The sequence below is a fragment of the Podarcis melisellensis genome (assembly GCF_964234715.1).
Source record: "Podarcis melisellensis genome assembly, chromosome: 5".
Taxonomy (NCBI): domain Eukaryota; kingdom Metazoa; phylum Chordata; class Lepidosauria; order Squamata; family Lacertidae; genus Podarcis; species Podarcis melisellensis.
In genome coordinates, this window is record NC_138537.1 from 200361 (window position 1) to 215180 (window position 14820).

Genomic DNA, 14820 nt, shown 5'->3' on the forward strand with positions numbered 1-14820 from the left:
TTTCTACTCTGCCTTTTAATTGTTCTCCTGCAGAGGGTGCGTGTGCAATATCCCTCTTCCACAAGGCACACAGACCGAGCAGAGATCGCCACTGCCTGCCTGCCTGCCTGCCTGCCCCCAGCACGTCACCGAAAGCATATGACTTAATCCCATCCCATGGCATAATTCTATTGCTACAGATCCCATTAACAAGGAGATGCTGCTAATTTATTTAGATGTGCCAGAGGTTCGCCAGAAACCCCGTTCGGACCCACCTTGCATCCAAACATTAAAGAGACAGTGTTGTTGCTGCATGCTACTTTGCAGTGGCACAGCACTGGAGAAAAGCAATCCACGTTTTTTGTGCTAGGAGACATCTTTTCAGACCCAGGACACCTCCATCATTCAGCAACCGAGATTCAAGAAGAATGCTTTGGGAAAGAAGGGCTTGCTGGCTGCCTTGGACGTGCGAGTCCATGATCCTCTCAACAGAAAGCTGAGACAGAAAAACAGCACGGAATTATTTCTCGTGGCAGAAGTCCCCACCGCCTGCGGGATCGAGCCGAAGAGGTCCATGTGTCCCTTTCCAAGAGGGTGGCTCCCTCTTCAGTTAGAGAAAAGGCATCAGCATGAAGAGAACTCTCCCTTTTGGAATCCTCTTGGCCAAAAATCTCCAGGGAGGGGAGCAGGGAGGGAGGGAGAGAGGGAGAGAAGGGGACGAGGCAGTTCCACCTGCTGCAGGCAAAGTAAGCTCCGCTACCTCCTCCATAAGGATAAAAGCGGCTCATCTGGCCGCAGCCACTGCTCCGTTCATGCCAGATGCTGAGGGGGAGGGGCAAAACGCTGCAGCAACCGACCCATCACCATCGCAGGGGGCACACACAAGCACGCGCCAGAGAGAGAGAAGCTCCAGCAAGCACATTTCAGACTGTAGCAGGAACTTGGAAATCCAAGTAAAGGCAGCCAACTTCCAAATATCCAGCCACTCGCTGCACATCTCCTGGTCCTGTCTGTTACTTCTGTCTACCTGGAAGGCAGGGAGGGCTGGCACCTGGAACAGCCATCCAATATATGGGGCATCCTGAAGCTGTCTCTCTTGAAGCCCATTCCCATTGGTGAACGGAGACATCGGGTATCAGCAGAGGTTTCATTGCAATGGCAGGACAACGGAGGGGCAGCCGTGTTAGTGGGTAGCAAAGAACGATGTTAATTATTGCAGCCTGCCTATGTGGAATGCTTCACAGTGAATCAGCACCAGGAATGAAAAGCTGACATCAATGTGGGCAGCCATGAATCACCCAGACATTCCCATCAGAATAAAAGGGGCTTCCCTTCTCACCACTGTGCATTCATTTCCAGCCCACAGACTGCAATAAGAGTTATTAGCACTGTAGGGTCCTGTTAAATCTATCCTGCCTTACAGCCAGTTTCACAGGGCTGGACAATGGCTTTGGGGCAGCAGGATTTATTGCTGAGACTAGATAAGGATTTGAAATAAAAGGGCAATCCAATAGCAATATTCACTGCTGCCTTAAAGAAATTGCAGGAGAGAGGATTTATTGTTTCATCTGTCACCTCAAACAACAAGCTCTTGCACTTAGACCTGGAACTGGCAGAGCTGACCGCTCATCTGACCGTTATGCTGCCGCCTAAGGGGGGACCATCTATCAGCACGTGGCACTTTTGATGCAGGGTCCCTGCCTGCACTGCTCTGGAACAAAAACAAAGGGAAGCAGCCAGTGCAAGGCAATGTGGTGCCCCCCCTGCCCCTCCAATCACCAAGTCTAGAAAACAGACACAACCCTCCCAAGGACAGTGTGGCCATGGAAAGGGTAAAAACAGGCGGAATTTCAATCCCACTACACTGCTAACTTCTCAGAATAGTTTGGGCCCGCTTTGAGGGGCTAGTTTAGTTCTTTTGTGCTCCTCCCCCTAGGAGGAGGGGGGCTTTTTTAGCCTAAACCACACTGGCAGCACTTACTTGGTCCAAGCATGGCTGTTTTATTCCAGGACCAGTTATTTTACTTGGGCTCACCAGCACTCCTAGCCAGGTACACACACAGAAGAGGGGGGAGAGGACCACACCTGAACTGCGTGTGATTCCTTCTCTCTCCGACAGGGAACCTCTTCAGCTTCAGGAACACCTTGGAAGCCAAGTGATGGACTGGAGGGCCACATCCAGTACACAACAAATGGCAGTTAATGTGTTTATCATTTTCACAAACATCGCAGGCGGATCATTCCACATGGTTTTAGAATAAATGATTTAGACTAATTGCCCTCAAAATAGGAACACTGCAGATCTTTTTTTCAAATGCCTGGTGTGTTTCCATTTGAGTTCATCCATACCTATTCTGCGAAGGCCTGCTTTCTAAAATAACATAACAGTCAGACAGGCTCTCCAAGAACAGTTACAGATAGGTAGCCGTGTTGGTCTGCCATAGTCAAAACAAAAAAATTTCCTTCCAGTAGCACCTTAAAGACCAACTAAGTTAGTTCTTGGTATGAGCTTTCGTGTGCATGCACACTTCTTCAGATACACATCTGAAGAAGTGTGTGTATCTGAAGAAGTGTGCATGCACATGAAAGTTCATACCAAGAACTAACTTAGTTGGTCTTTAAGGTGCTACTGGAAGGAATTTTTTTTGTTTAGGCTCTCCAAGATTTAGCCAACCTGGGCAAGCGGCATAAAAGGGGCAGGATGCGGTCCTTGGGTCCATACAGTGCTGGGGGTGGGGAATCACAAGCTCTCAGCCCATTTTCTTGGATGATGCCTCAAGACCCACCCCGCCAGGCACACCCAGAGAATGCATTTGAGGCACATTAAGAAGTTGGCTTGCCTAACAATATGATGGACAAAGACTCCCACTTCAGCAAGGCAAGCCAATGGCTGCCTTGCAAACATCCGCTTGTCCAAAGGACTTGCTCACAATCATCCAAGAAAGAAGATTCCACCTAAACATTAGGAAGAACTTCCTGACAGTAAGAGCTGTTTGACAGTGGAATTTGCTGCCAAGGAGTGTGGTGGAGTCTCCTTCTTTGGAGGTCTTTAAGCAGAGGCTTGACAACCATATGTCAGGAGTGCTCTGATGGTGTTTCCTGCTTGGCAGGGGGTTGGACTCGATGGCCCTTGTGGTCTCTTCCAACTCTAAGATTCTATGATTCTATCCAAACCAGTAGAATACCAATGCATAGATGGTTTTGCCATCTTTTCTAATTGAAATCAAAGCAGCCAATACAGTGGTACCACGGGTTAATAACTTAATTCGTTCCGGAGGTCTGTTCTTAACCTCAGGTACCACTTTAACTAATGGGGCCTCCCACTGCGCGATTTCTGTTCTCATCCTGAAGCAAAATTCTTAACCCGAGGTACTATTTCTGGGTTAACGGGGTCTGTAACCTGAAGTGTCTGTAACCCAAGGTACCACTGTACATGGAACTCTACTGGACTGATATTGCCTATACTAGAAACATATATGGTTCACAGGAAACCATGGTCCACAATACATCTCTAAAGCCAGCTTTAGAAACAGAAAATGCATATCCAAGTAGAATTTGTCTCACAGGAAAAGAGGCCCATTTAATTCATGGAAAGTGTATAATAATCAACAGTGACACTATGCTAAAGCCCTGAAGTACACGTCTGATTCTGTGACATCTGGTTATAAGGAACTGGGGCTTGTGCCGGATGGTTTAAGGTTGCCGGCTCCCTCCAGCAGGATCAGCCTCTGAGGGGCTGCTGCTCCAAGGGGAGAGAAGATGCAGCAGCAGCTGCAGCAAGAGAGGCTTTGGGGGGAGTGCCCCATTTTTGGAATTCCCTTCTTAAAAGAGGTTCAGTGGCACCCTCTTCATTTTCTTCTCAGCATCAGCTGAAATCCAGGCCTTTTCATTCTATTTGGTTTTAATTCTGATTGTTCCATCTGCTGTAATTAGCTATTTGCTGTGTTTTTAATATTATACTTTGTGAACATCTGAGAGCTACAGCTGAAGAGTAGCTAATATAGATTTGAAATCAATAAAGCTGGAATAGGCTTACAAAAGATTGTGGAAGCAATTCTGGGGCCAGCATGACCCTTCAGGTCTCTCTAGGTACGTAGAAGAGACTCAAGATGAGACTTTGGTGAAAAAAGTTGCAAAGTCACAACAAAGGGCTACAAAGTTTTCAACATTAGGAATAAATACAAAAGTTTGGCATAAATAGAAGATGTTTATAAAGCTCTGAAAGTTTTTGTCCTTATTTATTATATCTAGATGCTTTCCTGCCCTGATATTTCTGAGCACACATGAGAGAAAGTGACCATATTATTGCAATAATCTCATCCAGACAGTGAGGGTGCTCAGAGCTCCTCTTCTGTCTTCCACAGAGAATCAGCCACCTGCAAACTGCTATTGCTAAGGGCCCACAATTCCTTTCTTCCCATTGCGCAAAATGGATGCAACACATCCAACCCTTTCATTTTCCTCACAGTGGTTGTCAGAATAAGACATGCCTTTTGCCAGCAGCAGAGGGCAGCATGTCTTCTCTATTCCTGAGCACACTCCAGAACCAGAATCACAGAATCACAGGGTCAGGACTGGTCTCTTCCCTGACACACAGAATGGCAGAGGTGGGAGGAACGCCCCCCCCCCCCGCCCGGTCACATCGAGTCCACCTTTCTGCAATGCAGGAAACAGAACCATCTTAACCAAAGGAGGGCACTTTTCAGCTTATTTACACAATAAATACACACTGTCCTTTGTTAGGGTGCCTTATAAATGAATAAAAACTTACGTTGCAAAGTAAATAAAACAAAACTACAATAGTGGAAGAATGCAGACATTTTATCACAAATTGATGCCCTAAAACTCCTGAATTGGTGGGCTAGGCCTTTAAGCCAGTGGTGGGTGGTGGCCATTGGACCTGGTGGGGCCTCAGGAGGCCACAGAGAGCGCAGTGCTTGACTTGCTCTGGGTTCTCCAAACCTCCTTCCATTGCAATGACACTGTGACCACGTAAACACTGCAATTGTACAAATGTGTAACCGTGTAAAAGGAAGGGATATATATAAAAAATAAGAATTCATTTCCACTGAACTTGGGGATCAAACCTGGGACTGTACCTGCAAAGCACATTCTCTTTCCCCAAAGGTCTAACAGATGGAACATGGGAGTTTAACTTAAGTGTTAGTTATGCGGTTGGTATCCTACAGCCCCCAAGAAACCACCTCCCTTCTGTATTTGAGTTGTTTGAAATATTATTTACATTAAACAATGGTGGCCAGGATTGAGTTATAAACTTTAGCTTCAAGATGTGTAAATGTTAGCAAAGGTATAAGATGTCATACTTCAGAAGTAGAGGTGTTGAAAATAATTATAAAATACTGACGGTATAGTAGGGGAGGGAGAGATGCCAAGGTGGGGTGCTGTTTCTTTGATCATCAAGATTTTGAAAGACGCTTCTGTTTTGGAGACTACCAGTCTTTATACCAGCTACAGTCATCGCGGCAAAAATGCAAGTTAATATTATATGGCAAAGAAACTGCCACAACTCACAATAAAAGGTATGTCTGACACCTACATTATTTAGCTTCTGAAGAATGCTGAAGACACACCTCTTTACGCTGGCATTCGACAAATGAAATGTCTATTACCCATCTTATTACTGTGATTGTTAAGTTGTGTAAAACTGTTTTAAATACTGTGTTTTAATGTTATAACCTGCCCTGCAACCTTACGGTGAAGGACAGGTAATAAGCAGTTATAATACTAATGATAACAGTAGCAGCCAGTTGTTACATTAGGCCCATTGTAATCAATAGGCAAGTTACTTTCCAGCGGGTTTTCTCTGCCTCAGGCTCCCTATCACGAAGGCATCAGGAAGCGCTACAAGAATGCAAGGCTGCCCTATTACTAACCTAGGCTTTTCATTTGCTTCAGGTGTTTATAACAGAACGTGATAAAACATAGGGATATGGATAAGGGAAGGCAATCTGAACATTAGATTCCTTCTACATAATTATATTGGTATTATAATAGTGAGGTATCACTGACAGCTAAAAAAAAATCTGCTCCTCACCAATATTAAAAATATCTAAATGGAAGATTCATGTTCCAAGAACAGTGTGCAATATGCTGAAAACCACAACACACACATGCGAGACAAGTTAAAGAAATGTAACTTTAAAACATACAGAATCCTTTTGTAGCATATTGAACAACTGATTACTTTGAGTAATACAGAGATTGAACTGATGTGATTAAACCACTTATTTGTAATCTTTGAAGAGATGGTATTTTTAGTGCCCCAGATGTTAACTTTATGGTTAATATTACGATTACCTGTGAAGTTTTGATATTTCAAAAGTGTGAAAATTTAAAAAAGAACAGCATAATCTATTTTCAGTATATTTTATATGCTTTTCTTTTACATGTTTTTAATTTTCCTGACTGTTTTGAAATGTTGCAATTTTATTAAACGATGGGTTATACATTTCTTAAAATAAATAATACATGACCTGAACGCTTCATTCTGTGCGGCACCAGCTCACATTGCGTGAGGCCAGTTTCTAAACCCCAGAACAGCACCCTGCTATACAGAATGAAGCCAAAACCTCTTGGAAGGTTCACTATTAAAGCTCAGAGCTTGGAAGGTCCAGAGAAGTTTTCCTACTCAGGGACTGGCACTCTAAATGGACTCTAAATGTGCAATGCCAGTTATCTTAATGACATCAACCCTGCATCCAACACAACTGCAACACTCACTTAAACATTCCCTGAGCTCAAAACAGAACTCTAAGATAAAGCTGTCAGGCAAAAGACGAGACTTCAACTGTTTCAGCCATCAAGGCAAAACCCTTTGAAGATGACATTTGTGCAAACAGAGAGGAGGTATGAAAGGATGCATTCATTTTCCTATCATAAGAAAAATTCAGAGGCTTTCACATCTATTGCTCTAAAAAGCCATCACCTCTAAACTGCCAAGATGCTCTCATTAAAAGTTGTCAGATTCTATTCTCACATGCAGACTTGATGAAGTAGTTTTCGTTTCATTCCAATGACTGCGCTTGCTGAAGGCAGAATTGCGGGGGTGGGGATGGGGAAGAAAAAGGTCTTCAATAGTACAGAGCACGCCAGTCCTCTCTCAGCCCACCTTTTGCAGGACCCCATTCCGCTTCCCCAAGTCAGGACGCTTGGCCATTCGCAAGCGATGAGGAAGACTGTCCATTGTAAAGCACTGGCCAGCATCAGCACAGCCAAGATGCCCCTGAACAACATGGAACCTTTGTGTCACAGGACATTTAAAAACGGAATCCCAATAAAGCTTCCTCAGATTAAGATAACCATTAAAAAGGGAAGATTAAAGGTTATGTAAAACTAGCATATGAGTTCTATTCTGAGAGTTCAAGCAAAGCAGCAAGAAGATGCTAGCATTTGTATGCATTCAATACCATAAAGTATTAAGTTGAAGAGAAAATACATCCATTTACATGCACTTGTTTTGTGTCCTGCTAAGCAAGCTAAGATATCCCAGAGGAGGCTGAGTGACTGGCTTGAAATGAAATTCTCCCTACAAAAAGTTGCAAAGCATGGAAGTTAACATACGGCTTCCCACAAACATAGCCACCAGCCCTGCTGAAACTCCGTCTCTTACCTTGGTGGTTACAATGCAAAGGCAGTCCATTGCTCCACACAGCCAGTTAGTTTACTTTAAGTCCATTATTTGGCCTGTGGTTGTTTACTGAAAACTGGGGGGGGGGGGGAGAGAATAAGGGGGGAAGAGGGGGGAAGAAAGAAAGGGGGGGTCAAAGCAGCAAGACCTGTCGCAGGATGCAGCCAAGGAAGAAAGAACCCAATGGGCAGAAACACATTGGGAAATGAGAAAATCTCCCTAGAAACAAACAACTGTAGAGGAAGGGGGCTTTTCCAATGTGCTCCAAATTATTCCTGAGGTTTAACCTGCTTCTTCATGCAGTTTGCTCCAGCGCTCCCAGTTCTAAAGATGGCTTGATGGATGAGATTCAAAGCTGTATTTAATTAAACATATTTTGAATAAACCGCTGAATAAAAAAAATTCTCTCCCTCCCCAATGAAGCATTCCAGCGAATGAAAGCTACAGTTACATGCAAAGGTTTCCCCCATTAAACAATTTCAGCATCTGGAGTCAATAAGATACCAGATGGAATATTCCATGTAGAATTTCTGAAGGGGTGGGAAGTGAAAACAGAGCCTAGGAAGACAAACAACAAAGCTTGATTTTAACTATTTTTAGCACTTGCCCATCTTGAATGTACCAGATTTCACAGGGTGTGGCTCAGAGGCAGCACCTGCTGCCACACGGAAGACCCCGATTTCTTCCCAATCCAAAGGGCTCAGGCAGCAGGGCTGAGAATCAGTATTGAGCAAGACCGACTAGGGGTTTGTCTCTGCCTAAGACAACTTCTGCCTATGTCCAAATGATTCCAGAATTATTATTATTATTAAGTAAACACTAAAAAGACTCAGGAGCTGCTACAACCAGATACAACCAAATAGCACTCCTGCAAGCTTTGCCGATCACAGTGCAGGACAAAGTCACAATTTACATAAATTGTGTGCTCTATCTGGCAGACCCAGTGAGATTCATGGCCATGGCTAATTGAGGTCCATTAATTTCAAGGGGTCTACTGTGAGTGCAACTTCGTTGGTAGATGAGGAACCCAGTGACTCTGACCCTCTGGGCTACCGAGGCTGGCAGCCAGGCTGAGCTCTCCTCCTCCCTCACCTTGCATAGACCAGACCCGCGTGACCCTGAACGATGGAGAGATCCGGAGTTCCCTGTGCAGGAACCGAGTCCATGTGGGTGTCTGCGCTAAGACTACAAAGTAGCTCCACAGGTGTGAGCGGGAGCCCCTCTTAGCACCACTGACAAAGCGTTAAGTTACCAAACTTAAAAGGAACAAGACACAGACTTGAAGGAGGAGGGATACTCAGAAGAGTCCCCCAAGGACGTGGTAGCAACATGCCACTCCCAGGATGACAGCTCCTCTGCCATCACAGAGATGGAGGTTCTCAGGAAAGGAAGGGAATAATTCCTCAGAAGGAACTCTTGGAGGATGAAGCACAGCATGCCCACATGCCAAGCATATGCCTCTGGATTTGTGACAGGCCTGCAGCCACAGTACATTAGGGATAGATAAATCACGGTGTGGTCCTGGAAGCAAAATTTAGGTTGCTAGGTAGAACGTTGGAATATGGTACCTCCAAGGTATTTTGCATGTACAGCCAGAAGGACAAGCAGAGTTAAGGGATATCCATGTACCTTGGTTCTCAAACACCTTGGTACCCAAACAACTTGGACCCCAAACACTGCAAACCTGGAAGTAAGCGTTCCAGGGTGCGAACTTTTATCGGAAACCAAACATGCTCAGTTTTGAGTGTTACGCTTCTGTTTTGAGTGTTACACTGAGGTCTGTCTGTTTTTGCAGCTCTTTTTGTTTTGTTTTTGTGATTGTGTGGAACCTAGTTCAGCTGATTGATTGATTGACTGAAGTACATTGTTTATTGCTTTCATTTTATGGATCAGTGGTCTTGTTAGATAGCAAAATTCATGTTAAATTGCAGTTTTTGGGGTTGTTTTTAAAAGTCTGGAACGGATTAATCCATTTTGCATTACTTTCTATGGGAAAACGTGCCTTGGTTTTGGAATGCTTTGGTTTTGGAACGGACTTCAGGAACGGATTAAGTTTGAGAACCAAGGTACCACTGTATGGATGATGCAGTGGAGGAGGGAGGAGGTATCCTGGGTTCCTCCGTGCTGAGAAACCAGGATGTACAAAAGGGGATGATTTTACTTGAAATTGAAGTTAAAATCAAACTGGAAGTTAATATCAAAAACGTGGAAGAGCAGCTTTTAAGCTGACCCCTAGAAGAAAGCCACCAGGGGCTGGTTCAGGAGGAATCCTACATCCTAAAGGCAAAGCACACTTGACCATCCAAGCAGGGATAGGGTAGGACTAGGCGCAATGAACGTGCAGCAGGAACCAGCTGCCTCTCTAAGAAGGTCTTGAAAGATCATGGGGGCTGTCACTTCCTACATCAAAGAGGACACAGAATCAAAGAAACTGGACATCTCAGAAGGGGTAGACTCCCCCTTGGATCATTCTGAGGGGCAAAACAGAATGCTAAGCTGGAGAGTCCCTCAGTTTGATCAATTTTATCACATATAACGTCAGGTGAATATCTCAACTTGAAGGTGTTAAACATTCTTAAGCATCATCTGAGAGTCAATCCTACTCCAATGTGAAGCAGAAGCAGGCTGAATAATGAAGACATGCTGTTGCCCAAGAACAAAACTGAGAGAGACCGGATGGCACTGTAAGCCTTCACTGCAAACAATAAAATCCAAAAATGTATGTGCCTTTGTTTTACAACTTCTTTCCAGATTGCTCACTTCCACCTTTGGCAACACACAGAACATTCCACATCCCTCCATAACCTCAGTGGGGCAACAGATGACAAGGTATTCTTGTGGAGATTTCCACTGGGACAGACAACTATTACATACTGTTATCTCTTGATGCCACAAAAACTCAGAGAATTTTGTAAGTTGATTAAACTGAAGGACAGCAACATTCCTCAAATTCCACCAACTAGCAAGCTTCATAAGCCTGGGTTCCCCACATATTTCTAGTCACTGAGACACAACTGTTCACTCTTCAATGACTTCTGTATGGAGAAACAGGAAGACTGTACAACTTGGAAGAAGTGAGGGGTGGTGGGCACACCCTACCTGACCCCCATTTCCAACTCTGGTGTTTCCAGCTCATTGTCCAAACAGAAAAAGACTGCAGATTCCCTGCCACACAAGGATACAAGCTTGGCAACCATCACTCTTTGATTTACTGTCAAACTGACTACATGTCTGTACAGGAGATCTAGATCTAAGAATGGCCATCCCATTGGCTCAAGAGCCAGAGCAAACATTTTAAAGTCATACCTCTGTGGCTGGGCTAAGGCTGCTTGGCAGTGTTTCAGAAGTCACTGTTGTGCTTGGAAGGCTGGAGAAGTCCCATGTATTCACAGGCTGTACAAATTCAATCTGCTTTGAGCGATCAACACTTTTGGGATTGTCAAGTAAAGTCACTTCATAAAATTCTTGAATATCTGGAGAGTGAGAAAATATGGTTCAACACTTGATTTTCAGAAGAGATACTGTATGCAGTTGTTGCTTTCTACTTGATTTTCCTTCCACCTTCAATTTATACAGTGGTGCCCCGCAAGACGAATGCCTCGCAAGACGAAAAACCCGCAAGACGAAAGGGTTTTTCGGTTTTTGCGACGCTTCGCTAGACGATTTTCCCTATGGGCTTGCATCGCAAGACGAAAGCCCATAGGGAAATCTCGGGGACCTTTTTTTAAATGCTGGCGGTGGGGAGCAAAGCCTTTTCCCGCCCTCCGGACTTCAGAAGAGGTCCAGGAAGGCCGGCGGGGGCAAAAGGATTTGGTCCCCACCGCCAGCATTTTAAAAGCGGTCCGGGATAGCAGGGAAGCGCTTCCCGCTATCCCGGACGGCTTTTGAAGGCAGGCGGGGGGAGCAAAGACTTTCGCCCCCCGCCCGCCTTGGGAAGAGGTCCAGGACCTCTTCCCAAGGCGGGCGGGGGGCAAAAGTATTTGCTCCCCCCCCCCGCCTGCCTTCAAAAGCCGTCCGGGGGCTTTTAAATCGCCCCGGACAGTCCCGGGGCGATTTAAAAGCCCCCGGTTAGGCAGGCAGGGGGGGCAAAGACTTTTAAATCGCCCCGGGACAGCTGAGAATTCCTCCGCTGTTCCGGGGCGATTTTAAAATGCTGGCGGGCGGCAGCGAAGGCTTCGCTGCCGCCCGCCAGCATTTTAAAAGCCCCCGGGACTGTCCCGGGAAGGCAGGCGGGGGGGAAGCAAAGACTTTCGCCCCCGCCAGCCTTCAGAAGAGGTCGGGGGACAGACTGTCCCCAGACGTGGTCTGAAGGCGGTTCGGTTTCCATAGGAACGCATTAATTGATTTTTAATGCATTCCTATGGGAAACCGTGCTTCGCAAGACGAAAAACTCACAAGACGAAAAGACTTGCGGAACGAATTAATTTCGTCTTGCGAGGCACCACTGTAATCAGATCTCCATCAGAATAAGGGAGCATCTTGTGAGCAAAAACAGCAGCGCCACATGGCACACACACAAAGAGACATGCTAACTGTCAGTGGCAGAACTTACAAAGCCTGTAAAGAAAGCACAACTTTAGGATATACAGCCAATTATACAAGATGGGGGGGCAGTAAACTCTTAGAATGAGAAAACCATTCCAGGCTTTCTAGCATCTACCTGAGAGTTCCCATGGAAAAGAAATGTGAAATTGCTAAGCTTCTAACAGAAAAAATTAACAGAGATCAGCCTCCACACCTGAGGACTGGAAAGCAGCCAGTGTAACACGAATGGCTGAAAACATAAGATAGGGGACACCTGGCTTCTCAGTTGTGCATGTGAAAAGGATCTAGGGGTAGACCACAAGCGTAAGGTGAGTCAACAGTGTGATGCAACAGCAAAAAATGTCAACGCTATTCTAGGCTGCATCAACAGAAGTTGAGGGTCCAGATCAAGAGAAGTCATAGTCCCACTCTGTTCCACCTGGGTCAGACCCCACCTGGAGTCCAGTCTCCAGTTCTGGGCACCACAATTTAAGAAGGATGCTGACAAGCTGGAAGGAGTGCAGAGGAGGGCGACCAAGATGATCCAGGGTCTGGAAACCAAGCTCTATAGGGAGCAGTTGAAGGAGCTGGGTATGTTTAGCCTGGAAAAGAGGAGACTGAGGGGAAATATTTCAAGGGCTGTCATATGGAGGAGGGAACAAGATGGTTTTCTCTTGCTCTTGAGTGCAGGACTCCAACCAATGGTTCCAAGTTACAAGAAAGGAGATTCCAACTAAACATCAGGAAGAACTTTCTGACAGTTAACATTAATAGTAATAATTATTTTTTAATTATTTGTATGCATCTGACTTGGTTGCCCCAGCCACTCTGGGCAGCTCCTAACGGAATATTAAAAACACGATAAAACACCAAAGATGAAATTTTCCCTAAACAGGGTCAGATAGTTGTTTATTTCCTTGACATCTGATGGGAGGGCGTTCCACAGGGTGGGTGCTCTTTGACCATGTAAAGAGGTTGTGGACTCCCCTTCCTTGGAGGTTTTTAAGCTGAGGTTGGGTGGCCAACTGTCATGGATGTTTTAGTGGATATTCCTGCATTGCAGGGGGTGGGACTAGATGACTCTGGGGGTCCCTTCCAACTCTACAATTCTTTGATTCTATTCTATGAAGCGGAAGCAACAGGCTTCTGCAAGGAAAAGTCTGTCTCACAAACTGTGCTCTCCAAGAGCATCAACAGGCAGACAGACAGAGGTGATCTGACTGACATTGTGTACTTTGACTTTTAATTTTTTTGGACAAGATACTTCTTCAAAGACCTTTGAGTAAACTTAGCAATCATGGATTAAGAGGAGAGGCCCTTTGTGGATTAGGAGTTGGCTAAATGGTAGTGAAAGTTTTCCAAGTGGAGATACAGAAAGTGGAAAGTGTGCCTTTTAAACTTGCTCATAAATGATCTAGAGTTAGAGGGAAGCAGAGAGGTGGCCACGTTTGTCTAGAGTCGACCCAGGAACTTGCCAAACTGAGTGAATGTGCTGCAAAAGGAGGAGGAGGAGGAGGACAGCAAATGCCATTCGAGGCGCCTTCTTCCCGCCCCCGCTGCCCCGATACTCGCCTAGCAGAGCCTGGAAGAGGCTGCTCTGGAAGATGCCGATGACTCTCTCCACCGAGCTCCGCAGCTGCCTCTCGTCCGCCCGGCTCAGCTTGGCGCGGTAGTCCTCCAGAAGGCGCAGGGCGCGCTGCGTGTCTGCAAAAGGGGGGGGGGGCACCGTCGCTGCACAGGGGGCTCCGCCGCCAACGCCCCCCCCCCGCCCTCCCCGCCCAGCGCTCTGCACGCGCTCAGAGGCTCCCCAGCGGCGCCGGCTCCCCTCGGCCGCCTCCCTCCCTCCCTGCCTCCCGGCTGCCCCGGGCGCCGCCCAGGAAAACTTTCCCGGAGGGCGCGCGCTCGCCCTTCTTCCCTCCGGCCGGCGCCTCACCTTGTTTGCGGACGGGCATGGCGGGGCGCCGGGGAGCGGAGGGGCCCGCCTGCGCCTCGCCCTCCACGCCGGCCGCTGAGGGGGCTCCTCTGCCCGACCGCCCGCCCGACCGCCCTCCTCCTCCCGCCGCCGCCGCCTCCCGCTCGCCCCGCTCCTCCGCCTCCGCCGCCGCCGCCGCCTCCGCGCTCCCTCCGGGGGGGCCGCTCCGAAATTCCAAACTTTCCAGGCAAGATGGCGTCGCGGGCCTGGGAGGCGGAGGGCGGGGCAGACACGCCCCTCCGCGCCCGCCCGCCAATCCGCGCCGCCGCCAGATACCTACGGGGCGGGGCGGGACAGGTGAGCGGCGGCCGGACGGAGCCCCGCCCACGGAGCAGGAGGAGGAGGAGGAGAGGCTGCCCAAGGCGCTAGTCCTCAGCGGACGGAGGCGGGAACCCCGCCCCCGGGCCGAGGCAGCCAGCCCTTCGGGTCCCGGGTTTGTGAGAAGAGCCTTGGGGAGCCCTCTTCGCCGCCTTCCCCTTGCGACTCTGCCCGCCTCGTGACGCCAAGGAGCAGCTGGAGGTCCCTTGTCCCGCCGAAGCTGCTGAGAGGGAAGAGTCCCTCCATTTCCACAGTCCCCTCTTGTCCTCCCCAGGGGCTCCGAGCTGGAGCTGGGACGGGGAAAGGCCCGTCTCCGCCCGGGGTCAGCTCAGCCATGGGCCTCCCTCCGCAAGACGGGGGGGGGGGCTGATAATGCTGG

The 14820-nt window shown here is 47.5% G+C and overlaps 1 protein-coding gene across 1 annotated transcript in view; it reads right to left on the reverse strand.

The window, feature by feature from the left end:
- Positions 1-14153, reverse strand: part of DLG1 (discs large MAGUK scaffold protein 1) — an 82209-nt gene extending 68056 nt beyond the window's left edge. The window contains exons 1-3 of the mRNA XM_081910882.1: positions 14085-14153; positions 13724-13855; positions 10934-11100 (exon numbers count right to left, since the gene is read on the reverse strand). Of these exons, the coding sequence (XP_081767008.1) occupies positions 10934-11100; positions 13724-13855; positions 14085-14103 (318 nt within the window). The 5' untranslated portion in view covers positions 14104-14153. The remainder of the gene's footprint in view (positions 1-10933; positions 11101-13723; positions 13856-14084) is intronic.
- Between the last annotated feature and the right edge of the window lie 667 nt (positions 14154-14820).